This window comes from Microtus oregoni, unplaced genomic scaffold, assembly GCF_018167655.1.
Source record: "Microtus oregoni isolate MIOR12 unplaced genomic scaffold, Mior012 000110F_ref0000174, whole genome shotgun sequence".
NCBI lineage: Eukaryota > Metazoa > Chordata > Mammalia > Rodentia > Cricetidae > Microtus > Microtus oregoni.
In genome coordinates this window covers 2,531,748-2,558,448 of record NW_024544728.1, presented here as the reverse complement: position 1 = coordinate 2,558,448, position 26,701 = coordinate 2,531,748, and the positions used below count along the sequence as shown (strand labels likewise).

Below are 26,701 nucleotides of genomic sequence, written 5' to 3'. Positions count from 1 at the left end.
AGTGGGCCTAATTTGGTCTTATACAGGTTTGCCCACTATCAGTCCAGAGTCAGTGAGTGTTGACTAAGGTTTCTGTTCTGCCCAGTTCCACAGCCATCAGTCCCAAAGAAATACACAGAGGTCTACATTAATTATAAACTGGTTGGCCTAGTAACTCAGGCTTCTTATTAATTAATTCTTACATCTTACATTAACCCATTATTCTTGTGGGTGTTAGCCATGTGGCTTGGTACCTTTGTCAGAGAGGGATTCTCATCTTGCTTCCTCTGCGACTGGTAACAACTGCAGACTGAATCTTTCCTCTTCCCAGAATTCTCCTGTTTTCCTCACCCCACCTATACTTCCTGCCTGGTTGCCCCGCCTATACTTCCTGCCTGGCTACTGGCCAATCAGTGTTTATCAAAAATAATACAAGTGACAGGATAAAAGACCATTGTCCCACAGTACTCCCCCCTTTAAAAAAACAAACAAACAAACAAGAACTCTGAACCTAATATCCTTTGTTTACCTTTTCTCCTGACCATTATCCATAACAACTTGTAACCAACATTCTAAACAAAGGCAAACATCCATAATTCAGAGTTTTTGGGGGAGGGGGGATGTGGGCATAGTTTTCCAGGCTACTTCATGCTGACTGAGGGCACTGGTAATCTTATGGGGACCTAAAGAAAATTTAGAATTATGATCAAGTCCTGACTGGAGTATACTGTGGGGCTTGATCATCTCAGCTAGCAGTCTTGAAACTGTTCTGGATGTAGAACTCAGACATCTAGGCCTCTATTCCTACCAGAGATTTCTCAGGGGATCTTCCTTGGTCAAACCTTTTTGAGACTAGGTTTCTCTGTGTATCTTTGGCTGTTCTGGCAATCACTCTGTAGACCCGGCTGTCCTTGAACTCAGAGAGATATGCCTGCCTTCCAAGTGTTGGGATTAAAGGTGAGTGTATTGTATTCAATACCTGCATGTACTGTATAGCTAAGAATAGTATATTTAAGATTAATACTGTATTAAAAACTGGTTGACAACCTGCGCTGCTTTTGCTCTAGGGCGCCCAGGAACGCATAGACAGCCTGCGGAGGACTGGCGCAATCCACGAGAAGCAGACTGCTGTGTCAGTGGAAAACTTCATCGCTGAGCTGCTGCCCGACAAGTAAGAGGCGCAGGGCACCCTGGGAATCAACACAGCCGTGTCTGGAGTCTCTAGGTCCTCACATGGAACACCTAGAGAAGGTGCCTCCTGTTTTGAGCCAGAGTGGGAAGTCTGCTCCAATAGTGGGACTGTCCCGTGCTTAGCTGGCTCTCTGTCCTTACTTCTCTCTTGTAACTGAGCAGTGCAGAGCGATGCCTGCCTCTCAAGCTGTGCTGACAACCACTTGATACGTTAGGACTGAATGTAGGAAACACGCTACGCGTCAGCCTGGCCAGGTCTAATAGAGCCCTGGGAGTAAGCACACTGCTCCCATGTGACTCACAGTGGTGGAAGATGGGCAGGAAGACGTGATGGTACACACAGGCTGGAGATGCATAGTATTGTGTGCGTAGCTTTACAACGCCTCTGGAAGCACAGTTCAGCATTGTTCTTGAGGGCTCTATGTCTCTATGTTTTTAATAGATTTTTTTTTTCCCATGGGAAAGCCTGTTTGGATATGCTGAGTTACTTTTTAATAAACAGCCGTGCTTTGGTGAATTCTAATTTCATTTATTATCTCATGGTGTTGTGTTAATTTTTTGTTTACTTGTTGCCTAGTATTTTGTAACCATAATTTGCAAAATGTGGCCTCTACTGAGCTGGAAACATCTGCCAGGGAGAGCAGTCAGCTAAAGGGGAAATCATCTCGAAATGTGCTTGCCAGGTAAAAGAAGTAGAACCATATAGACCTGGTTAGCGCTCTTCAGATACTGTTGTTCGTTCATGCAGAGTTGGAAAAATTAGCCTGTTGTCTTCTTCCACGTTAGAATAATGCCAGTGTAAGTATTCTGAGATGAACAGGTCTAGACTTTGGTGTTAGTTTTAGACATGTTAAGTGCACAAAAATGTTATTACAATGTGTTAAGCATCAACTTCATTGTGGCTTGACTGGTGATGGTAGGCGGTCTCTTTGTGGCTTCTGAATCTAGTGTGAACCATTCTCTGCGCTGGGAAATATTTGGGACCACAGTCCATCACGTTCTTCTCACCTTGTCTTATACACGGGAAGAAAAGATGGAGATCCCTAGTAACCAAAAGTGATCAGCTGAGATTCTCCCCACCCCTGGCCCCAGTTGTGATCCTGTTAAAGGACTTTATGAAGAAGAGGGAAATCTGAAAGTTCCCTTAGCCGGCAGGGCGAGGGACCGAAATGGAAGGGCGCTGGGCACGTGGCAGGGATTGCAGGTTCACAGAGGGGATGGGAAAGCAGGTTCCCAGTTGCAGTGTCTGGTGGAGGTGGTGCTTTTTAGAGGTTGACTGGACTTCTGATGTGTGTGGCTTAGAGACTGCTGGGCTTGTAGGGCAGCTTCTCAGGACACAAAGGTGCAGTCTCCACTTGGGTCAGTGCAGTATCCGGATGGACACTGCCCACAGCAGGCAGAACGAGGCAAAACAAGGTATAGCTGAGCTTGGCTGCACTTTCTTGAATGAGACTTTGTTAAAACAAAATATGAGATTTTGATTAGTAGTCAAGTGGAATAAATATTATTTAGTACTCATGAGTTGAAATGTTTTTAAGATGTGAATATTGAGACATTTCAAAGTATCACTTTAATATTCTGTGGAGTTGCCTATGCTGCCTTGCGTCTTATTTCGTGTTTTTTTTAAACGTGTTATTTCCTTATTCATTTTGTGGTTCTTTGTGCTTTTAAAAATCTACTTATTTTTTAAAAGATGGAGTCATTGAACAAACATAACCTTGTCCATGCGCCCTTGGTGCTTATAGTCAGGGTTGTTTCAGATTTCTGGGAGCTAGAATTCTGATGCTATCCCAGTTATCATAAGTGTGTTCCTGGTGCCTTGGGTTTTATAATCTATGGTTAAGTATCTGTCATGAGTGTGCTTTCAAAGGCTGGCTCCTGGCTACAGCTGGGACTGGAAGGTTTCACGTTCATGAGGCTCAAGCACACAGTTGTTTCCTCTGAACGAGTTTATTTCCTGATTTAGTAACATTGTTAGATGGTTGCATGCTGGTGAGAGTTGGTATTACAAATTTCCCCATATTTTAGCAAGTATCATTTAAAAATATTACCCGCAAGAGGCTCTTTGCATATTCTGGTAAGTCAGCTGTGTATTTGAGAACCCCCATTCCCGTCATCCCCCACCTTAGTTCTGTTTCCTTTTTTGTTACTCTCTTTCTACCTTCTTGAAATTAAGACAATAAAGTAATTTTAGTTTTACATTTATGGCTTGTCCATGTGCAAACTAATTAGACATTTTCTTTCTGGGAACTGTGGTACTTTAGTCTGAACAGTGAGAGGGAACTTGCTTTGCCATTTTGTATCTCCACTCTCATTTTATCTAGCGTGTGAACAGGGTGCTGCCCCCGTCCACTCTCATTTTATCTAGCGTGTGAACAGGGGGCGGCTTCCGTTTCTCTTCCAGGTGGTTTGACATCGGCTGCTTGGTGGTTGAAGACCCGGTGCATGGCATCCGCCTGGAAGCCTTTACTCAAGCCACACCGGTGCCTTTGGAGTTTGTGCAGCAGGTTAGTTTCTTTGCCTTTTCATGACACTCCATATTTATTGTGAGGGTTATGCCCTTGATTCTTTGTCTTTCCATGACACTCCACATTTATTGTGAGGGTTATGCCCTTGATTCTTTGTCTTTTGCTGTGCTTGTCGGTTTTCTATTGTACCATGTTGTTATTCTCCATTTTTTATGTTCATGGCCCCGGAATCAGAAGAAAACTGGCCTTCATCCATACCAGACAGCTACAATGAGTTAGTTGTTGCCCCCCTTTTACACTTATTTGGAATGTATGGACATTTGATGGTATGGGAAGACATTTGATGTTCTCTGAGAAAATATCTGTGCAGTTACATTTCAGTTTAATGTGTAGCCATAAAATTGCTAAAGTTGCTTAGTGGTCCTTCCTATGTTTGCAGTGTGGAAAGATGCTTAAAGTTTTGATGTTCTTTGAAGCTTATTTGCTCCTAAGTTCTCTTCAGAAGGTCGCGCACTCACGTGAGGACAGTTAGAGGCTTTAAGCTGATGCTGTGCATATTAGTATTATATTAATTATATATTAATATAATATATGATATTAATATTAGCATATTGTTATGCTAATGAAACTTAAAATGGCCATAACATGACAGGTTTTCTAGGAAGATGGAAGTTTTACCACTGTTGATTCAAAAGTATTAGATTGAGCCTTGTAGAATTGCTGTCTTTAATAGTCTAGGAGTCACTGCCATAATTCATGTGACTTAGCCTAACCACTTCCATTAGCCCGACAGGGAAAGGGCACCACCCAGCAATAAAACACTGATTAATGCCTTGAGCGAGATCTGCACACGGTTCTTGATGCTCACAGTGGGACTTGTGTGGTGTGTGAGCAGCAGGCTCCCATGGATTCCATGGTGTGTGAGCAGCAGGCTCCCATGAATTCCATGGTGTGTGAGGAGCAGGCTCCCATGGATTCTGTGGTGTGTGAGGAGCAGGCTCTCAGGATCTTTGAAGACCTGCTGTCTCTCTTTGGAGCACACTGCAGTGCTGGTAGTGCAGAGCATGGCACTGTCTCTTTCAGGGTTGGTGGGAAGCTATTTGATGTAACTCTTGACTATTTGTCTTGTAATCATCTGTAGTGTTTCCAAATTGAGCCTAAGAAATTGTTTTTGTTTTTGTTGTTGGTTTCATTTCGTTTTGTTTTTGAGGTAAAGGGAAGCCCGTGGGGTGATTATGAAGCAGGTAGTGAGGCATGCGTGCCGAGCGCAGGTCCATGCTGCCTGCAGATATTCTCTGGACTCTAAACCAGCCCCGGCTGTTAAACCCTTGAATCTGTTTGCCGTTCACTTCTGTGTGAGAAGTGGTGTTCATACAGGCTGGGTAAAGGTGGGGAGCGACAGTGCTGGTGGCTGCTGACCTGGCCTGCGTGCCTTTTGCGAGCTGCTGACTCGTATTATCCGTATCTGCAGACACTGTCTAGGAACTACTAAATCCTTTCTTAAATGCGCTAAAGACTCAACATGTAGTCTCTCTCTGCTTGGAATTCTGTGGCTCTAAGAACATGATTTTAGCAGAAACCTGTTAATAATGTGAAGTGACCCTGAACGTCGAACTAGAGCTTAAGCCCTCAGCATGAGCTGTGAGAAGCTGGGGTTCTCACTGGATGTGCACTCAGCCCTCTGAAAATGTAAATTGTGAGGAGATTAGATTCTGTGTGACCCGTGAGTGTGCTGGGCTCATTAACACAGTAGGCGTGTGCAGTCACCCTTGTAACCATACTCTTGAGGGTTTGTCATAATCTGTATTAAAATAAGCAGAGTCGAGGCACCAAGGAGTCTTCTGTAACATAGCGAGTTCCAATGCTGTTTCAGTGTGTGACAAGTAACTCACCTTCCTTTTTCCGTAGGCGCAAAGCCTGACTCCCCAGGACTACAATCTGAGGTGGTCAGGCCTTTTGGTGACAGTGGGGGAAGTCCTGGAAAAGAGCTTGGTAAACGTCAGCCGGACTGATTGGCACCTTGCTTTCACTGGCATGTCTCGCCGACAGATGATCTACAGCGCAGCCAAGGCTCTGGCGGGCATGTATAAGCAGCGCCTGCCACCCAGGCCCATGTGAGACCAGCTGCTGGGAAATGGAGACCTGCCGTCACCCTTGGCTCTGTGCTAGAGGAGACTGGATAGTTCCAGAGAATCCAACAGTTTTTACAATTGTCCTTTTAAAAGAATAAACAATTAAATAAAGGCACAGTGTCATTCCAGTAAAACAGAAGAAGTAGATCCTCTTTCCACTGTCATGATTTCATACGTCCTAGTTCCCCCAAAATATACACACATATTTACAGCACAATTCAGTATACCAAATTTATAACGCGGAAATCCATGCTCACAAATGGATGATTGTTCTTGGCTCTTCTGGTTTCTTAAGAACATGTCTGTGTTACCTGCCCTGTTAACCCTGTTGTCATCTGTGTGTGCACATGCTCAACAACCAACCTGACATGCTTGCTGGGGCATGGGGTTGTGCACAGTTCCTTGTGTTTTATAGAATATGGGCCACATTAACAGAATGGATAGTTTTTGTCATGTATGTATAGTTTAGAAGTTAGACTTGTTTCCTTTTTGTTTTAAACTTTGGCATTTTGCAGATCCATAACTATGAACATCAGAAAATAACGTTTTATTTTTCTTCATTTCTATGTGAGAACTAAAGGGCAGATCATTCAAATCTATTTTAGATAAGATATGTATTTGTGGTTTTATTGTTGTTGTTATTGAGATTTTTTTTTAAAAAAAAATTTGTGTATTGATGTTTTACTTGTATGTCTATATACCATGTGCACAGTGACCAGGGAGGCCAGAAGAGGTCATCAGACCCTGAAACTGGAGTCACAGATGGTTGTGAGCAACCATATCGGTGCTGGGAATCGAACCTGGTTCTTCTAGAAGAGCAATCAATGTCCTTAACCCCTGAACCATCTCTCCAGCCCTTGTGTCATTTGTGGAAGTTGGCTGTCATGACAGCTGTTCCTCCTGCATCTACTCACCGTCTCCAGACTCTAAGAGGGGATCCCCTTCTCTTGGGATGGTATGTGTTTTCTTTAGTGAAAGTTCCTCTTTTTATTATTTGAGAAGTTCATGAAGTGTGTTCTGATAACACTTGTCTCCCACCCCTTCCCCTCCATGTTCCCCTTCTTGTCCTCTTTACCGAGTCCAGTTTGTATTGCCCAAATAGGTGTTAGGCTGTCAACCAGTTGACCTATGAGGGACTACACCCTTGAAAACTGACTATCCCTCAGAACTCATCAACTGTCAATAGCTCCCCAGTTTGGGGGCGGGATTCATGGGCTCACCCATGCTGGATGTTGATCAACTGGACCTTGTGGATGTCTAAGGTTGTTTCTTGGTTTGCCTTAAGCACAGCTTGACTTTTCTGACTGTGCCCATCTGCCTTTATTTCTTATGGATGTTTTCAAGGGAATGATTTTATATTCGATGTAGTTTATTTAATCCATTGCATTTAACGAATGCTTTTTTCTCCCTGAAATAATATATTTTACCATTTGGGGATTTACTTAAGTCAAAATTAAGTAAAAAATTTTCTTACATAGTTAAACTCTATATATGCAATTCAGATATTTTCGTGAAGATAATTTGGTACTGAAATGTAATTTTACTTTCTTTTCCTTGTTGATACAGTTCTGTAGATGCCAGAGTTAGTCGATTCTACACTCATCCTCTGTCCTTCCATGTACAGTGTGCTGTGCCATAGTGCTTTCCAGTAATGACATCATACTTTTCCAGAAGGAGAATTATTACTTTTGAGGTGGGTGTTTGTTAATCCCCAAGCACTGTGTGTGGTGCTTAGTTAGACAGGAAGGAATTCTGTGGCTGTGGTGATGGGCCTGGCCAGAGTAAATTGGCCACAGTGCCTCTCAATGCTTCTTCGTGCACAAGAAACTGGGGTCTTTCTTTACCACTTGCTGCTGTGCTGTTTTTAAGAACTGTCCTTTGGGTCGGGGGATGTAGGCCATGATGGAACACTAGCTGATGTCAGGCCCTAGGGTCAATCCCTGGAAAAAACACATACACACACACACACACACACACACACACACACACCAGGGGGAACTGTCTTGTCTAGCAGCATTTGATGGGGCATTGCCTGGGTAATAGTATTTTATTATTCTCCAAAGGCAAGTTTTACAGACCCTAAAGGTACCCTGTTTTTCTCTTGTCTGGTTGAGTCTGCATTACCTTAGTTACTGTTTCAGAGGATCGTTCCAGTAGAATCACTGGAGTCACTGACATCTCATTGGGTGATGGTTTCCTTGAGTCCTAATTAACAGTGGCAGACTTATGCCATGGTTTGGCTGAAACTGGATAATTGTCGTTACCTAGTCTGCCTACTGTGAGGAAGGGAGGAGGAGGAGTGACGGGCTGATGGAAGAGAGAACTATTTGATCCAGTCTGATCTCTCTGTAGACAGGTTCTCTGGCCTAGAATTCTCTTTGGAGGATGTCAGAGCAGGCTGACTCTACCGGCTTGTTTCCCTGACCCTTGTTTTCTGAGGATTCTTCTGCTCAATCTGCCTGGTGACATTTAGACCTGAGCGGTCCAAAACCCTGGTTTCCTTCCCGGCCCTTCTGTTCCTGTGCCCTTTTCTCCTGCCTGTTTTTGTGTCCCTTCCACACTGGCATTTTTAGCGAGTTTGTGGTGGTGGTTGTATTTATCAGTAGGAAAATAAAATTTAAGATCAGCCTTACAAGACTGTTCAACTATTTAGTTCCAAGGATTCAGTTTTTGTTGCTTTCCTTGTTTTCCCCTAGCGTGGTTTATTTATAACAATGCCAGGCAGAGCCTCATTTACTCTGGGCAAGCGTTCTCCTGAAGGGCCACAGCCCCAGGTCCCTCCTCAGATTTGAGGCAACTCTGGACAGAAACTGTATCAAGGACTCTGAAGTTGGAAACATTTTAGAAGCTGGAAGTTTTTTCTACTGATTTTTGTGTTGTTTTTCATTCTTCCTTCCTCAATCTTTAGAGATAAGATGCTGCCATCTTAAGTGTAGGCAGGTAAGAAAACAAATGAAAGCACACACTACACCTGTTCTGAATTATGCAAATTAGCAGTTACTCAGGGTCAACTCAATACTTCAGCCTGCCCTTTAGTTTACTCTTGTTATTTGGCAAAAAGAAGAAAAAAAATCAAAACTACACCAAAACTAAGGACAGTGATTTGTGAAGCCAAATTGATAATCTGTTGTAAAAGTTGTTGAGTTAAACATAAATTATTATGAAATGTAGATTTTTTTTCCTAGGATATTGTATTCATTTTGTGATATTATGTAGAGTGATATATTGGATAAAATCAATTTTGTAAGTATGTAAATATGTCAAAAATAAATACTTTGACTTCTCAAAGGTGTGCAGTGATTTAAATGCTAATTTGCATTAGTATATTAGAAGGTGTGCAGTGATTTAAATGCTAATTTGCATTAGTATATTAGAAGGCCGCACACTCCTTTTTGACTCTAAATTGGTTACCAGCTTCCACACATGACCAGATCTTAAGCTCCTTTTTTTCTGGAGAATTTTAACATTCAGATGCGCCAACCTCCAACTTGGAGGCTGGAGAACTCAGTATAGAGAGAAGACCTGTGGGAGAGACAGGAAGTGATGGGAAGCCAGGGGTTCATGAAAAGCCCCAGTGCCTCAGCAGAACTTCTCCTTTCTCTCCATACCTGTCCTTTTTATTTTATTTTATTTTATTTCTATTTTTTGTAATTGTTTTAGGATCAGCAATATTAATTGGGGAGAAAGGTACAGGGTTTTGAATTTCACCCATCTCCACAAGTCTTTTATCCATTAAGTTCATTTTCTGTTGGCCGTCTCCTGCTGGGTTGGCCCGTAAGTGTGGTTTGTGTACCCAGTGGGACTCCATTGGAGAAAACCAATTTTCCCTTTGCGAGCAGTTTCTGGGGCAGTAGAAGGGTCTTAAAAGTTTTTACATATGTCTAAGAAATCTAAATGGACTCACCAAATAACTGGGGAGACCAAGCCCCAATTAGACATCTCTCATCACCAAATGAAGTATCCATTGTCAGGAATGGATTACATCTGATCGAGTTGTTGACTAAAGAGGTCCCATGGGAACCTGCAAGCGACCCAGACAATTGTCAAGGCGGTGGCTCTACACAAATTGGTGGTAAGGCTCTATTCCTAATGACATCTGTGTAGCTGAACGCATGGAAGGTGGTCCGGCGCTTTCCTAGAGCCTTCACCCCTACTGATTAATATTGACAACTAATCTCACCTTCTTGGCTCCTCTGTGCCCCTTTCAACCTCAAGACAGTGAATTGTCCAGCCAGGCATTGCACCCTGAATCTGACGCTGTGGAAGAGGGTAGTGTGTGTGTTGTGGATAGATAAGTGTGTTGGAATCAGGTGCTTCGGAAGCACGATGAGAAAGTAGCCCTTCACTTATACACTTTTTTCCCCAACTGACTTGGCTCTGGTGCATGTATAGGAGGTAAGAGGAAAAAAATGATGAAATGACCTATTAATAAAAACCACACTTTGCCCATGCTTTTTATATGAAACCGAGGCATGGTAGACATGTTTCTTTGAAGTAATACTTGACCATCGAATAACCTTCCATTAGTTAGAAAGAAGGCATTAGTTAATGTCAAATGCAGATGGAAATGTATGTGTGTATAAGGGCTGTGGAGAAAAGAGGAGATCTGTTCAATGTGAGCTCAGAGCTAGACTTTCTGGCCCTTATTTTTGCAGGAAGATTAAATCCTCTTTGCCATGTACGTGTGTATATTGTATATGAGATGGACGGACAGATAGGTGGATAGGTATAGGTATACAATAGCTAGCTAAATGGCCCTGCCTCCTCTCACCAGCTGCAGCACTGGGCAGAGTGGCCCCAACACCTTGCCTAGGCAACACAGCAGAGCTTGCCCTGGTGATGTAGGTGTGGGCAATCAGAGGCTAGGAGAGCAGGAGAAACAGCTCTGCCCCTTGCTGCTCACTAGCGTGAGCTAGCCTAGCCAGGGTAGTGCTGGGGGCTCATCTTGGTGTTGAAGATGAGGGAAAACTGGGGGACTGACCAACCCATCAACCACCAGACCCAGAACTAACCAACCTATAAACCACCCAGACCCAGAGCTAGGTCTACGAGTTGACCTATCCCATCTATGATCTGCTGGAGCACATGAAGGGACCAGCCCTGCAGACCCAAAGCTGCAGGATCTCTATGACACAGGACAACAACAGGATATCCAAGAGGAGCCCTAGTGCGGGCCCAGTATTGATGATGCAGCAAAAACCAGAGACTGCAAAACCAGACCAACTCATTGCAATGAACATTCGCAAGTAGTGATATATGAACTAAGGGACTGTGTGTCTCACTCTGCTACGCTACAGCTTCCACAGTGAGAGTTTTCTTCTTTTTTCTTTTAAATTTTATGTTTTATCCTGGTGGGGGATGGTTTGCAAGGGTAGAGAGTGGTTGGTTGAGATGCATGATGTGAAATTCAGAATCAAGAAAAAGTTAAATTTGGGGCTGGAGAGATGGCTCAGAGGTTAGGAGCGCTGACTACTCTTCCAGAGGTCCTGAGTTCAATTCCCAGCAACCACATGGTGGCTCACAGCCATCTATAATGAGATCTGGTGCCCTCTTCTGGCATGCAAGCATACATGGAAGAAATGTTGTATACATGATAAATAAATAAATCTTTAAAAAAAAAAGTTAAATTTGGAAACAACAACCAGCTAGCTAGAACTGTATCCAGCGGCATTCGGCACTGTTTGAGGACTCTTCTTTCATACCATATTGCAGATACTCAAGAGCTTTACATCCGGTGTCTTCTTTAGTTCACCTTCTGTGGATGTTAACTACTACCTCATTTTGTAAGCCAAACACACCAAGACTGCATTACTGTGTCGCCTAAAGCCACAAAACTGGGAAGAGGTAGAACAAAGATTCAAGCCATGTCCTGTTGGTTGCTGAACCATATGTTCTTTCCAACATGTGTTTTGTGTGGTGAGCTATAGATGAAATAAACCTTAAAGGTTAGATCCATGTATCTCAACCACATATATGCATTTTGATACATTATTCTCTTTACACACATGTGGGGAACTCTGGGATGTGTACACAAAAATAAGTCCGGTGTTTTGCTCTGAAGCAGACTGCAGTGCTCCCTTATGGTGCTGTCAAAGCGCTCTGGAGGCTGACGTGGTACCCACCAGGCTGGGGGGTGCTTCCTGAAGATGACACTGTATGTCATAAAGGAGGGCCAGGGGTCTCGACCTAGAGATAAATTGTCACTGTAGGACAGGGTGGACAGTGTACTGAAGGAGGGGAGGGAAAGTGGAAAGAAACCCACTGGATCACGTCTTTCTTAAGGTGGTCAGACAGTCCAGCAGGGGGCTACCTTGTAGAAGATTGCTAGTAGCGGTTTAACAAATGAATGGCCGGGGAGAGGGACTCTGGTTTGGGAGAGGAAGAAAAGCCATCCTGTGGGAAGTAGCTAAGATGGTTTGCAGCAATGGTGTCAAGACTGCCACATGGAAGCCAGCTTGGTAGTGATGCCACAGGGAGAGAAGGAATGGGGAAGACAGCATGGCCTTTGCCTGAGGATGGTGGCGGCAATCAGCACAGGTGCAGGCTCAGACCAAAGAAGGGGTACTGGGAGGGGAGAGTGTTCCCTGTGGAGAAAACAGCTGTGTTGATACCCTTTGGTCCTCTGCTGACCTGAAAGGAGCTGGGCTCACAAAGGGCACATACTCTGTTCCAGCTGATATTGTGGGATGTTTATAACTGCTCTCTAATGCCTGGTATACAGGAGCTGAGAGGATTGGGTGATTTGCGGAGCATTTCTGAGTTGCTTGAGGGAAACCCTCAACTCCAAGTCAGGGAGTTCCCCAGAGACACAGGTGGAAAAGTCCCCTTTCCTTTTTAAGAACAGTGAAACTTCAAAATCATGGGGGATTCCTAACCTGTAAAGCCCAGGATGCAGCCTGACATCCAGCCAGCTGAGTTAGAAAGGCGCTCCAACACAGGCCTCTCTATCCCTCTCCACTACCAGAAATATTGGTTGCCTCAACTTTAATGCTACTGAAGAGCTGGCATGCTGTCACTAGAGGGCGCCAAGTGCCCATAAAATATCTAGGCACCCGCGCAGGAACCATCTTTAATATCCAATAGCAAGGACTCTTAAATGGTGACTCCCCCACTTCTATCCATAGTCGCCCCCCCTCTGCTACGGAAGGAAAGGAGCACCCCAGTTGTCCTCTGGATCTAGTAAGTAGGAGACTAGAAGACCCTATGCTTTTCACAAGATCACAAGACTACATATTAATTTTGCAGTTGTTTTCCTGACTCTTCTTATGGACTCATCTAATGTGTGTGTTGATTTTATTATTGATATTGTTATTATTATTATTATTCAACAGGAAGAAGGAACTTCAGTTGAGAAAATGTCTTCATAAGATTGATTTGTAGGCAAGCCTGCGAAGCATTTTCTTAATTAATGGTTGGCAGGAGAGGGCCCAGCTGCGTGTGGGCAGTGCTACACCTAAGCTGGTGTCCTGGGTGGTGCAAGAAAGGAGGCCGAGCAAGCCATGTCGAGCACGTCAGTAAGCAGCGCTCCTCCGTGGTCTCTGCTTCCGTTCCTGGCTTGAGTTTCTGCTCTGGCTTCCCTTCATGAAGAGCTGTATGAAGCTACAGGCTGGAATAAACCCCGCCCTCCCACATCGCTATTTGGTTATAGTACTTATCAGTGATAGAAAGCAAACTAGGACCGTGTCTAAAGCCGCCACGGGTTGTTTTTCAAATTTGTTTCCTGTCCTGCAACAATAGCTGGAATCTATAGTTATCCTCTATATGACAAAACTGTAAAATATAGCATGTGGAGTGTCCCTAGGCCTCTGTGGAGCCTGTGGATTACACTGTTCTATGGTGGGGAGAGAATAGGTGCTCAGACAGCAGCTTAGGGGACGCTGTGTGGAGCTGTGCAGACACAGATACCCCGAGGAAGCGGCGTGTGCTCCGGCTCCCATGGCTTTGCCAGAGAGAATGGAACTCTGTACTAGCTGTGCTTGCGTTTACGCACACAGAAACTGGACTCACCATTGCCTGTCTGTGATAATTTCTAGTCCCTATTCTTTATCCAATAAAAAATAAATAAATAAATAGGGAAAGAATGGGAAGTTAAAAAAAGAAAAGAAAGTGAACATTCACAGCAGAAGAGATCGAGGCAGGTAGACCATGAGTTCAAGATGAGCAAGGGCAAGTCAGCTAGAGTCCAGCTCAAAAGGGAAGCAGAGTTACAAATTCCACCTGCCTTTGGAATCAGTGCTCTTCTTCTAGGGCTAAGGAAATGAGTTGAAGAGGGGAGGGGTCCCTGTGTGGAAGAGGACTGGCTAAAGACAACTGGATATTGCATTGTTTGAAGCTACCGTGTGCCTGTACTGGACCAAGGTTTGTGGATAAAGCAGAACTCTATTCCTGATTTTATAAGGAAAAAAATGGGGCTACACTTAACTTCAAGGTTTAGTCAAGGCCATGATACTCACTGTAAGCAGCAATGGGATAAAGAATGACAGTCACCAGCGGCAGTGGCATGGCCCTAATTATAACCAACATCACCTTTTCTGACACGGCCCTGCTAGCCCTGTATAGGACGTAGTGCCATACCCAGATTACAGGCTAGAAGCCTGAGCTTGGAAAAGGTTACCCTTCCCTGAGAGCAAGCTCCCCTTCTCCTCCCTTCTTTCAGCCTTATTCCCAGAATCCCTGGTTCTTTCTAGAACAGGGGAGCAAAATCTGACAGATAGTTCACTTGCATAGCATGGAAAAATGTACTAAATTGATTTACCAACCAGAGCTCTCCCAGAGGGCGCCTGGCAAAACAATGGTCCTACGCTTCTCTTTTACTTCTTTCCTTCATATTTAGGAAGTTTAAAATGTTCTATCTTCCCTGGAGAAGATCTCTCTCTCTCTCTCTCTCTCTCTCTCTCTCTCTCTCTCTCTCTCATTTGTTGCATCCTGACGACAGTTTCTTCTCTCTCCTCTCCTCAAGGCCCTCACCTCACCCCCCTCCCTCAGAGTCACTTCTCCTTCCCTTCAGAAAAGTGCAGGCCTCCCAGGAATATTAACCAAACTTGGCATATCAACTTATAATAAGATTAGGCATGTCCCATCATATTAAGGCAACCCACTAAGAAGAAAAGGGTCTCAAAAGTCAGAGACAGAGCCGGGCGATGGGGGCACACACCTTTAATCCCAGCACTCGGGAGGCAGAGGCAGGTGGATTTCTGTGAGTTCGAGACCAGCCTGGTCTACAGAGCTAGTTCCAGGACAGGCTCCAAAGCCACAGAGAAACCCTGTCTCGAAAAACCAAAAAAAAAAAAAAAAAAAAGTCAGAGACAGATCCCACTTCCACTGTTAGGGGTCCTACAAGAACACCAAGATGCACAACCACTATATATATGCAGAGGTCCTAGGTCAGTCTCATAATGCTCCCTGGCTGTGGGTTCAGTCTCTGTGAGCCCTGTGACCCCAGGTTAGTTGATTCTGTGAGTCATTTTCTTGTGGGGGTCTATGATCCCTACGGCTCCTACGATCCTTCCTCACCCTCTTCTTCAGGATTCCCTGAGCTATGTCTCATGTTTGTCTGTGGGCTCCCAGAGAGGTTCTCAACAAACATTATCATATCAAAAGAGCCAAGAAAGCCTGGATTAGTGACTCTAGACCGCCCTTCTCATTTTCATCAACACCTGTGCCCTAGTTCAGTCTGTAAAATAGATATACGTGTAAAGCATCTAGGTTACCTTTGGTAGTTAGTAGATTCTATGTAGACAGACACTCAGTGTCACGACCTCCAGAACATTATGGGTTGTGGGGCCCTTATGTATGTAGACTTTCAACAGAGCGTCCTGATGGGTGCATTTAATTGTAGGCAAACCATAGGATTCAGGGAAAGAAAGACAGGGACTCCCTATTACCTGGGTGTCCATACCCCAGCTCCACAGTTTACTAGTTGTGTGTCCTGGAGATGTTCCAAAAGCTATCTGTGCCCCAGCTAGCTCACCATAAATTGAGCATCCCCTCCTGATGTGGGAGTGTCATATATCAATCTGTTGATTTCATTGGTTAAGCAATAAAGAAACTGCTTGGTCCTGATAGGTTAAAACATAGGTGGGAGGAGTAAACAGAACAGAATGCTGGGAGGAAGAGGAAGCTCAGAGATGCCATGCTCCCTGCTCCCGGGTAGACACACGCGATGAAGCTCTGACCCAGGATGGTCGTAGGCTAGAATCTTCCCGGTAAGCGCACCTAGTGGTGCTATGCAGATGATTAGAAATGGGTTAAACTAATATGTGAGAATTAGCCTAGAAGAGGCTAGATAGAAATGGGCCAAGCAGTATTTAAAAGAATACAATTTGTATGTTGTTATTTCGGGGCATAAGCTAGCCAGGCGGCTGGGGTGCTGGGGACGCAGCCCCACCGCTCCTTATTACAACACCCTCCCTCTTATGTACAGAGCCAGGAGTCGTGGTTCACATAAGCCAGTAGCTATGGGGTGGTAGACCTAGGCGATAAGGACTGCAGACTGAGGGAGAACTTTGGCTTGGGCCTGCTGAGCAGAAACTCAGCTTTCCTACATGCAAGTCTACAGGCAACATCAGATTCCCTCTGCAGGAAGCCATTGGGTGCCCCTACGTGAAGGACAATTGAGGACTGGGCCTATGGGTATGGAAATGGGTCCCGTGAGGGACACCTCCTTTTCCACATGTCCTAGCTTGCTTTCCATTGCTATGAGAAACACCATGATGGAAACAACTTGGGAAGAAAAGGATTTATTTCATTTATAGGTTTTAGTCCATCGTTGAGGAAAGCCAAGACAGGAGCTTAAAGCAAAAATCACAGATGAACACTGCATGCTGGTTCCCTCGCAGGTTCTTGTTCTCATACAGCACAAGTCTGACTGTCTGGGGGATAGTGAAACCCACAGTGGTCTGGTCCCTTCTACATCAACTACAATCGAGAGGATGTCCCCGAGGCATCTTCTAAGTTAGTCTGACCTGCTTCCACTGGAGTAGCCGTCTCATTCTGCATAGGTCATAGTTTTACAGTATGCTTCAGGGATCCTTAGTACTGGTCACAAGAACAGGGTCTGAGTGGTGTCTTTGGCCTCGGGTGGAGATAGGGCATACCAAACTGTCCCTCAAAGAGGGGCAAAGGACTACTATCTAGTTGATAAAGACTTTTATGTCCCTCACGTAAAGTTTGTTCAAATGGGCCTATCTACCACCTAGACAGGAAAACACTAGCCAGGAAAGCTGTCTGTTCCAGGAACTCTGAGAGAGGGGAAGACGCCTACAGGAGCATGTGAGTTGGCACAATAGTCTCTTTGCCCATTGTCCATTCGTACCTCTTGAGACCGTGCCTGGTACAAGGCTTTCTCTGGCCATGGTCAAGTCTTGCCCGGTCAGAATGCTTCCCTCTGCAATGGTCCCCTTAGTCATTGCCACAGTCACCCCTCCAGGAGCCCCCCCCCTACTCTGTAATATACCATACTCCATCTGTCTTTTACACTATTCTGCCAGAGTGCTGTCTGGATTTGTTCTGTGGAGTTTAAAAGGACCAAGGGACTGAGGGGAGATCACAGTAGATCTTGGTAACAGTGCCCCATGCAAGCCCAGAGTCGGGAAGAACTGAGCGAGGCAGAGGAAGGGTGGGAAGGAGCTGACAGAGGTCACAGAGGAGCCTTGAGTAAGGGAAGGCTGGAATTCGGAATGTCATTTGGAAGGGTGCAGGAAGTCTCTTCTCCAGCTCCAGCTATCGCTGTACCTGTCAGGCACTGAGGCAGTCACGGTTGTGGAGGTGGGGGGGGGGTGATAGGCCAGCCCATGAGACCTATTATCCAAATCATAGGTTGAAAAGAAAGGATGTGTCTCTGAGATATGTGTGTGTGTGTTAAAGACAGAGACTGTATGCCCTACAGAGCATGCAGGGAGGGCAAGGATTTTAATATATTGGACATATTGAGGACTTTGATGTCCTAAAATAGAGTACTTAATAAATTGCCTTTGCTACTTAAAAAAGTTTATTAAAAATGCTTCCATTGGGAGCATGCCAAGATTCTTTTTCAGATTAAGTCAATGGAAGGAATGAGTAAATAACACTTGAAACCCCTTGTCTCAGAAGTGGGTGCTTAATAAATGCTCCTTTCCTTTCCCTCACTTTTCCTTTATTTAAGAACAAGAGTTGAAATAAAACAAAGGCAGGCAAAAGCAGCACCAAATGGGGGAAGTGGGAGAAAAAAATAGAAAGTAAAGAAGTGTGAGAAGAAAACTCCCCCAGGAGTCTTTATGCCAGGGATGGGGAGGGGCCTCTGGGCATCTACATAGTGGCTGCTTCTGTGGACTTTCCTAGTCCTCCACAGTATCTTTTCCAGGGAGTGTGGTCCAGCAGTGTGGGAGGTAATCTGTGTGAACCTTTTAGCTAATTCTCTAGATAGCACAAATCACATATCTTAAAGAGATATATGCACCAATCACATTTGACAGTTCCTTTTGTGTTGGTTTCTTATCTCTCAGTGTTTGTTTAAAGGGACAAAAATGTGTCTTTAGCAGCAGTTGTGAAATGTACTTTTAAAAAGCAGACTGTGATCACGCAGTTGGACCATGGGCTTCTCTGGAAGCCCTAAGGAATAAATAAATAGGTCTCTTTGTAGGCTTGGTCTTAATCCTCAGCCAGCCTGGGCCGATTTGGTGTTGCTTCAATCACTTCCCATTGGGGGCATGAATTGTTCCTTTGCCTAGAAGTACTAACTCCTGGGTTATCTGACGTGTGTGTGTGTGTGTGTGTGTGTGTGTGTGTGTGTGTGTGTGTTTGTGTGTGTGTGTGTTTTATTTCTTGATAAGATTATATTATGAACGAGGTTGATTGGGTCCATTCCAGTTGGGGAGACATTTTCATTTTATCTCATAAGCAAAGCCTATACTTCACTATCTCATAGACTCAGTATCACAGAGCTGGCTTGGCAAAGGTTAGCAAGCCTGGCAGAGGTAAGGAGAAGTGCTTCATCTCTAGGTTCCCTCTGGGCTGTCTGGATGATGGTAGTGAGGAGCTCAAGGACACAGCATCCCTCAGCACAGCACAGGGAAATGGTGGCATGACAATGGGTTAGCATCCCTAGGACCAGGGACGTGTCAGCTGCTCAGGGACTTAGGAGAGCCCTGCACATTGTCCTTTGTTCCCGCACAGCCCCGAGACACAAAGAGAGCTCTGTTTTTTGTTAGTCAGCCTCTGTGGAGACTTCTGCTCTCCTCCTTTCCTGAAACCCTTCCTGTGACCGGAAGGTGCTGAAAGAAACACATTCCAAGTAGTAAAAACAAGTGTCCAGGAAGGAACTTTCGTCGGCTTATAACAAATGAGAGATTCATGTTTTTCCACCTGCATCTGGAATGGACTGGGGAGGAACAGCACTGAACTGGGAGCAGCTGCTAGCAGAAGCCCTGGGCCAGGTACCCTGCTCTGAGCCGCACTCCCTGGCTGCTGAGTGGCCACTATTGGGCTTTTCCCCTCTTTCTGCTCTGTTTCTTCCTCCCAGTCGTCCCTCTCTCAGTCCTGATCATCCCTCTCCTTTCTTCTTTTTCTTTTTATCTTTTCAGTCTTTGTTTGTCACACAGGATCTAGCTCATGTAGCCCAGGCTGGTGGTGAATGCACCATGTAGCTGAGGATGCCCATCAATTTCTGACCCTTCCCCCTGTATCTCCTGAGTGCTGAGGTTCCACCTGTGAGCCACCAAGCCCAGTCTATTCCATGCTGGGGATAGGGCCCAGAGCTTTTCCTTTGAAGGCAACACTCTCCCAACTGAGCTCTATCCCAAGTCTTCATTCTTTTCTTTTCTTAAAACTCTGTTTTAGATGGGGTCTTGCTATGGAGACCACATTGGCTCTCAATTCATGATCTTCCCAGCTCAGCCTCTGTAGTTCTGAGAGCACCAGTGTGTACCACAGCTCCTGGCTAGCTTCCTTTCTTTGCTGTTCTTCCCCAGTCTGCTGAGAATTTCTACTACTCCTACCGTTGTGATTCCTTCTATTATCTGCCTGCTCAGCACATCCCCTCTAGTTTTATCTATGTGTGTGCTCACGTCTTTGTAGCATGGCAACGATAGCAATATTGACTGCTGGTTACTCAGAAGGTCTCATGATCTCATTATGTCTCCAGTCAGCCTCTGAGGTTGAGATACATTAATCAGGAACAGCCTGATGGTTACAGAAAGCAGTTTCAGAGTTGCTATGAGGTTGTTTGTTTTGTGTTTTCAGCCAGGGATGCTTCCTGGGGCAGCTTGTCAATGCAGGCTTCTGAGAGCCCTTTCCAGCATGGCTGGGACATCTAAGTTGTAGTGGTTTGAATGACAATGGCCCTCAGAGCCTCCTGTAGTTGAATGTTTGGTCTCCAGATAGTGGAACTGTTTGAGAAAGATTCAGAGGTGTGGCCTTTTTGGAGGAGGTCTGTTCCTGGGGACTTTGAGGTTTCAAAAGTCCACACTAGGCCCAGTCTCTCTCTTTCTCTCTCTCTCTCTCTCATGGGTATGTGTATGTGATTGTGTGTGTGTGCACCATGCATGCCTGCTTGCCTTTCTATCTCTCTTCCATCACTCTTCCTACCATGATGATAATAGACTAATCAATTTTCCGAAGCTATAATCAAGCCCCCAGTGTTTTTTTTTTTTTTTTTTTTTTATAAAAGTTGCCTTGGCTATGGTGTCTCTTCATAACAATAGAACAGTGACTGAGACATCAGCCTTTTCATAGAGGGCACAAAACATGTAGCCAACTACCCGATGTTCAGGGGTGGAGCCTATGACTGGTATCCCTACATTTTACCCTCATTTTATGACCCATAGTGTGATGATATATGGTCCCTTCTGGCTGTAAGGGAACCGGGAAGTGTGTTCAAGATGAAAACACAACTGTGTGGTGTGGGTAGCGTGGTCTCTACTACACCACTTTGTCATCATTTAGAGATGTGTGAACATTCTGTAATTGGCTAGAACTCCAGCCCTATACCTATGACTAGCTAAGCTCTTAGCTTTGTATTCTTCCTTCTCTGCCTTCTAGGAGAATAGTGGCTCCCTCTCTTGTGTTAATACTCTACCACTTTTAGCAGACTTTGCCCCCAAGTTCATGATATCCTTTGCACCTGTTAGAACTGTTACACCTATCTGCCCCAGGGAAAGAGAAAATTCTCTTTCCTGTCTGCGTCATGAGCAGATAACAGAGTGCCCGGGACACAGTGAGACTCAATAAAAGTTTTATGAATGAAGATTACTCTGGTGGTTTGTTAAGGGGACCCTGAGGTGTTTTGTAATGGTTCAATCATTGAAAAAATGCTTCCCAGAGTAAAGAAAAGGAGTCGGGAATCATTTATAGCAATCACCCCCATGTAGCTCTTCAACCAAGCAACAAGCCAGATTTTATTACATGTTTCCATTTCAAGATCAGGAATTTTACTTATACTTGAAATTTCCTAACTTTTTATTGAACTTTTAATTTTGTTAATTTACTTTGTGGTATCCTTAAGTTGCCTATATTCCCTTGTAGCATTGGACATCCTTAAAAACAACCATTCTAAATTCTTGGTTAGGCAAGTCACACTAATTCCTTAGGATTAGTTACTGGAATATTTTTATTTCTTCAGTGATAACCCTTTCTATTTATGCTTCTCTTCTTAGAAAGTCTTTTACTTGCTGCCTTTGTGACCGAAGAAGCAGCTGCCTCTTCTAGCTTCTGCTGATTTCAAGAGAGACGAGCTCACTGAATAACCCAGTGGGCTACTTCAGGAGATGTGCGCTCACTGAACCCAGTGGGCTACTCTGGAACTCGTTAGCACACATTTTCTTCTGGGTAAGCCTGTCCCACGCCTCTTCTCCCCTTAGAAATAGTTCCCAACACCATACGTTCTCTCTTGATTTTACAAAGTCAAGCTGGGTGCCAGGAGCCTCTCTTTTGTTTTCCCAAGGCTGCTGCCCTGAAGAGTTTGTTCAAGCAAAGCCAGCTGTGCACACTACATGTTTACATTGATAGTGACATCTGCAGGTGTGTGCTCAGGGAACTATTAGTCCGTGGGTGGGGCTGAGGCATGAAGATCAGGACTCACACCCACAGGCTGGCTGGTAATATACAGGGTTGCTATCAGGGCCTTCCAGTGGAGTCCGTGGATCCTCTTCCCTGCTCCAGCCTCTGGCAGCCATTCATCCATTCAAGTCATTACACGAGACCCTGATTTTAAAAACTAAAATAACAGTCACCCAAAGAACACCCCCCAAACAAACTCTTTACAGAAAACAAAGGGGCCAGTTTTCTGACTAGACCTTTTCAGTAGTGGAGTGGAGCAGGGATGGGTGGGTAGGATTCTCGGGAAGGTATCCTAGGGAGGCAGGATCATGGATCTGTGGATCTGTGCTGCTCTGTGTGTGCAAGACTTGGAGGAGTGTGATATTCTCATGGCCTTAAAGCATGCGTTCTCATCCTATGGCTTGCTGCCCACTTGGTGGTTGAAGGACCGTTTCACAGGGGTCCACTAAGACCATCAGAAAACATGGATATTTACATTATGATTCAAAACGGTAACAAAATTAGAATTATGAAGAAGCAATTTAAATAATTTTATGGCTGCAGGTCACTCCAACATGAGGAACTGTATTAAAGTAAAGGGTTGCAGCGGTAGGAAGGCTGAGAACCACTGCACTAAAGAATGACCTCTAGAGTTCTTGCCCATTGTACTAGTGTTTGCAACCTATGTACATACATTCTTTGGTACTTCGCACACCAACATATAGGCCTGATATCTCCTTCCCTTGAGTGTAGCCTGGATTTAAGTCTCACTTATCATGAAAAGAGTACAAGATGCTGTGGGGGAACTCTATAGATGAGAAAACTGTCAGGCCCCAGCTGATGTTAATACCTCTGGCACTAAGCTATCTGTGGTGATGACCCTGTGACATGGGTGTGACCAGAGAGACTTTTCAACTGTGCCATTCTCTTCCCAAGGTCATCACTGAGTAACTGTAAGACCACTTTGGCAAACCACATTGTGGAACATCCTATATAAGCCTCCTAAAAGGTGCCAAGGTCATGGAAAACAAGCAGAGCAGATTCAGCTGCAGACCCTTACAGCAGGGAATCCTGGATGGGATCCAAGACCAATAGAGGAAGGTAGCCGAAAACCCAGTGATGTCTGCAGAGGGCCTGCATGGTTCTGGACCAGTGCCAGCTAGCACTGATGGTTGTGTTCTGTTTACAGACACCGTGGACAGACAGTGAAGTTGGCATGCATGGGAACTCCCTGGAGTATATAAACTTAAAATAGTCTTCTGAAATCATCTTTAAAGAAAAAAAAAACACTTCTGAAAATGTTGAACAAAACTCCTCTATGCTCAATGAAATGCAAAGCCCTGGCTGGTAACCTGTGATTGTCACCTGAGGCTCAGCATCCTCTTTGTTTTCCTCTCCTCTCTTGGTCCCCTTCTTGGTGACTTCAGCTCCAGCTCCTCCCTGCTCCTCCAACACTCCAAGCAGGCCTGCTCCTTAGGCCTTGACACTCAGCATCACCTTGCCTGGAAAGCTTCCTTCATAGATGGCACCACAGAGATTCTCTTACCTCTTAGAGCTTGTTGTTGGGTTTGCTTGTTTGTTCTAATTTTGAGAAAGGATCTCTATTGCCAAGGCTGGCCTGGAGCTCCTGCTGTAGTCCAAGGGAGCTTTGAACTTTCTTGGCAATCCTCCTGCCTCAGACTCCCAAGTTCTGGGATTGCAGGAATGAGCCACATTGCCTGACATCTTAGGGGAATTTATTTGCTTGTCCTTCAGCCTTGAAGACGCATGTCAACTGTGCCCTATTTCCTGCGTCCATATGTCCCCATATGGCCTCATTGACCTGTCATTCAGTAAATTTTATCTGTCCTTGTTTTCTTTCTTTGTAGGATAATGTCCACAAAGAGGCTTGTGCCCTGATCCCTGGAATCTGGAGATCCCTGTGACAAAGGAATATCAAGCTTGCCAATGGAATTACGCTTGTCAGACAACTGACCTTGAGAGCAAAAGATTATCCTGAATTATCCGGATGAGTCCAGTAGAATCCAAAGGCACTTGAAAAATGAAAGAGTGACAGGGAAGAAGCCAGAGTTGGCCAGGTGACTTAAACCCTCAGTGAGACAGAAGGACCCATGGACCAAAGGCTGAGCATCCTCTGGATGCCGGAAAAGATGCAGCATTCTTCTCCAGTGCTCCCAGAAGATGACAGCTCTGCTGGACCTTGAGCCTACTAGTTCAGTGAGGGCCGAGTCAGATTTTTTTACTGAATGGTGAGATGTGAAATTACACAGCGTTAGGTGATGACATTTTCAGCAATGGGAAACTAAGTCATAGCTTAAACCAACCGCCACTGCTAATGGCCAAGTTAAGACTTCCGGTCAGCAATGATATGCAGTGCTAGGGGTACTTTTTATCTGACTTTCCAGCAGGGATCACTCACCATCTAGCCCTAGGGTCCATGTCACATGATCCTTAGCAACCCAACATTCTTTTCCATATTCTTCCTCAATAATCAAAATATGATTCTGTTATCCTAACACACATTGGCTTTATTTCCCACCACACATCAGTTGCATATAGCTCAAGTCTTAAAGTCAATACACAGAATTTGTCTGATTTGGTCTGAATTGATCGGATTTGGTCTGCAGGGAGTCTTGTTCTTCCGTCCTGGTAATACAGCATGATGATTCTGGAAGCTCTCCAAAGAGGTCCTTCACATCTGCAATACTTCCCTCTATATTCACAGTTACCACAGTTATTACGGACGTTGGGGGTACAGCTATCTCCTCTCATGGCCCCCTCCAAAACTTCCAACGATAATGCAATGTTGATGGCTATAGATGATGGCCACTAAAGATGTGATACGGTGAGCTTCTGCCTGGCCAGGACCTTAAATATGACGAGGCTATTGGAGGGTCCTAGTGATGGCACTTCAAGCGTTGCCCCACCAAGGGAGGCAGTTTTTCATCAGTACCATATCCGGAGCCTGAACTGATGGCACATCATCTCCGGGAACTAATACCTTTCTCCCATCTCTCTTCAGTCTTCTCTGGATGCAGACTAACACACCCGGGGACAGATGCACAGGCATACCTCTTTCCCAGAATTCACATCGTAAAATTTTTACACCATGATTCATTCCGGCATTAGGGCTTCTTCTTGCCTAGCGGGAGTCCTGGTCATCCGTGGAATCTGAGCTATGACAGGCTCATATTGTCCTTTAGGCCTTCAAGTGCTTGCCTGAGACCAGCACCACTTTGTTTTCTACTGCCCACCTTCTGCACATCTACTATGTTCTCCTGCATGTGATTAGCGTGTGACCTGAAGGCTCTGAGCTTGGAATTTCTGAGAACTGAAGCTTTTGGATCAAAACTGAAGTCATTCCCTGGAGTTTAATGTGATGAAACAGGAAGCCAGCAGAGTCTTTCCTAAGAAGAAGGAGAAAGGTTTAAAACATAGCACGGTTATAAAATAGCTAATGCCATCCCGCATCCCCACAAAATAGCCCTCTGTGTACTTTTGTACATCCTCCCCTGCAAGGTAAATGGGCTAAATGACATACAGTCTGTGGGAAGAGACTCCTAGGAAACAAGCCACCTATTTAAAGATAGCCTCCTCCACCGGCCAAGAGATTTAGGGAACTGCAAGGGTCTAAAGGAAAAAACTTCAACTTTCTAAAATCCATGGACAAGAACCTGCCGGCTTTGCTCCTAAGGAGTGGATTAATTAAACTTAAGCCCTCACAAACACCTCCAAATGCCAGTTCCAAATTAAAGAGCATGAATGCTCATTTCTGTTTGACCTCCTTTTACCCATTTTAGCACCTGGCAGATTTGTGGGAAGTAGCAGTGTGCTGATGGAAGAGAAACGGGTATTAACCAGCAGGCAGGGAGGATGGAGCAGTCAAGGACAATCTCAGGCTGATACAGTTTCTAACTTCTCTTTTCATCTTTGACCCCCCCCCCCCCAGCTCCTCTTGCCACATGTTCGTCTTTTACTTTCTCATCCTTTTTAAAGAAATCTCTTACTGTTTATCCTTACCTTGAACAGCTTCAACACCTGCCGCAGGGGTGTGTTTGGGATAAGAAATTCCTTTGAAGTCCATCCAAGTTTCTCTGCTGAGGATACTTGCTCTTTCGAGAGACGTTACAACCATGCAGTGCAGTTCCATCTCAAAGCTCACAGTTTAGAACCAGGCACAGAGGAGGCACCAAGCAAGTGGCTAGTCAAAACGCTGGCTCGTCCGTCAGACACACACACTGCAACTGCTCAGCATGGCCCTTCACCCTATGCTTTCCTGAGAGGCTATCCAGGTGGAAAAGTCAGAGTCTGAGATTTCTCCAGTTCCTATCTACTAAACTCCTCATTAAAAGGTACTCATAGTCTATCATAGTCTACAAATTGATTTATTAAACCACCTTCTTAGGGAAGTGATGGAAATAGCACAGAACAGAAAGGTTTTTCAATGCTACTTCTTGGGCAGAGGTTTAGAAATAAAATACTTTAGGTGACCTGGAAAGATGGAAGTACAAGAATTTCAATTATAATATATTATAGTTATAATGTAGTTATAGTATAATATATTATTTATAATTATATTGTAAGTGTTAATTAAAACACCACAATAGGTATGTATTATTTAGGCTATTTTTTAACATGAAAAAAAATTGGTTAACAGTTTGTCTCACCACTGATTGGAGAGCCAAGAGTGAAAGCCAAGATGGCCAGGCCAGTAAGTCTGGATGCCTTCAGGAGTCCAGTCCACACTCACATCCTGTTTTCCCAGGACCACTACAGTGACCTACTCCTGTAGGACAAAGGCAAGAGCTCACTTCTGGGTTTGAAAACCCACCAGTCTCTGAGCTTGAAAACTCACCAATCTCTGGGTTTGTCCTAAACTCAAGACGTGAAATCCCACCAATCCTTACTCTGGAAATAACC

General features: G+C 44.7%; 1 protein-coding gene across 2 annotated transcripts in view; it reads left to right on the top strand.

Annotated features, from left to right (window-relative positions):
* The window catches only part of LOC121443635 (protein PRRC1), a 30,114-nt gene extending 24,233 nt beyond the window's left edge, over window positions 1–5,881 (top strand). For both annotated transcript variants that reach the window (XM_041645460.1, XM_041645461.1), the window contains exons 7-9: window positions 1,047–1,150; window positions 3,575–3,677; window positions 5,547–5,881. In XM_041645460.1, the coding sequence (XP_041501394.1) occupies window positions 1,047–1,150; window positions 3,575–3,677; window positions 5,547–5,756 (417 nt within the window). In that variant the 3' untranslated portion in view covers window positions 5,757–5,881. The remainder of the gene's footprint in view (window positions 1–1,046; window positions 1,151–3,574; window positions 3,678–5,546) is intronic.
* The last annotated feature ends 20,820 nt before the right edge of the window (window positions 5,882–26,701 follow it).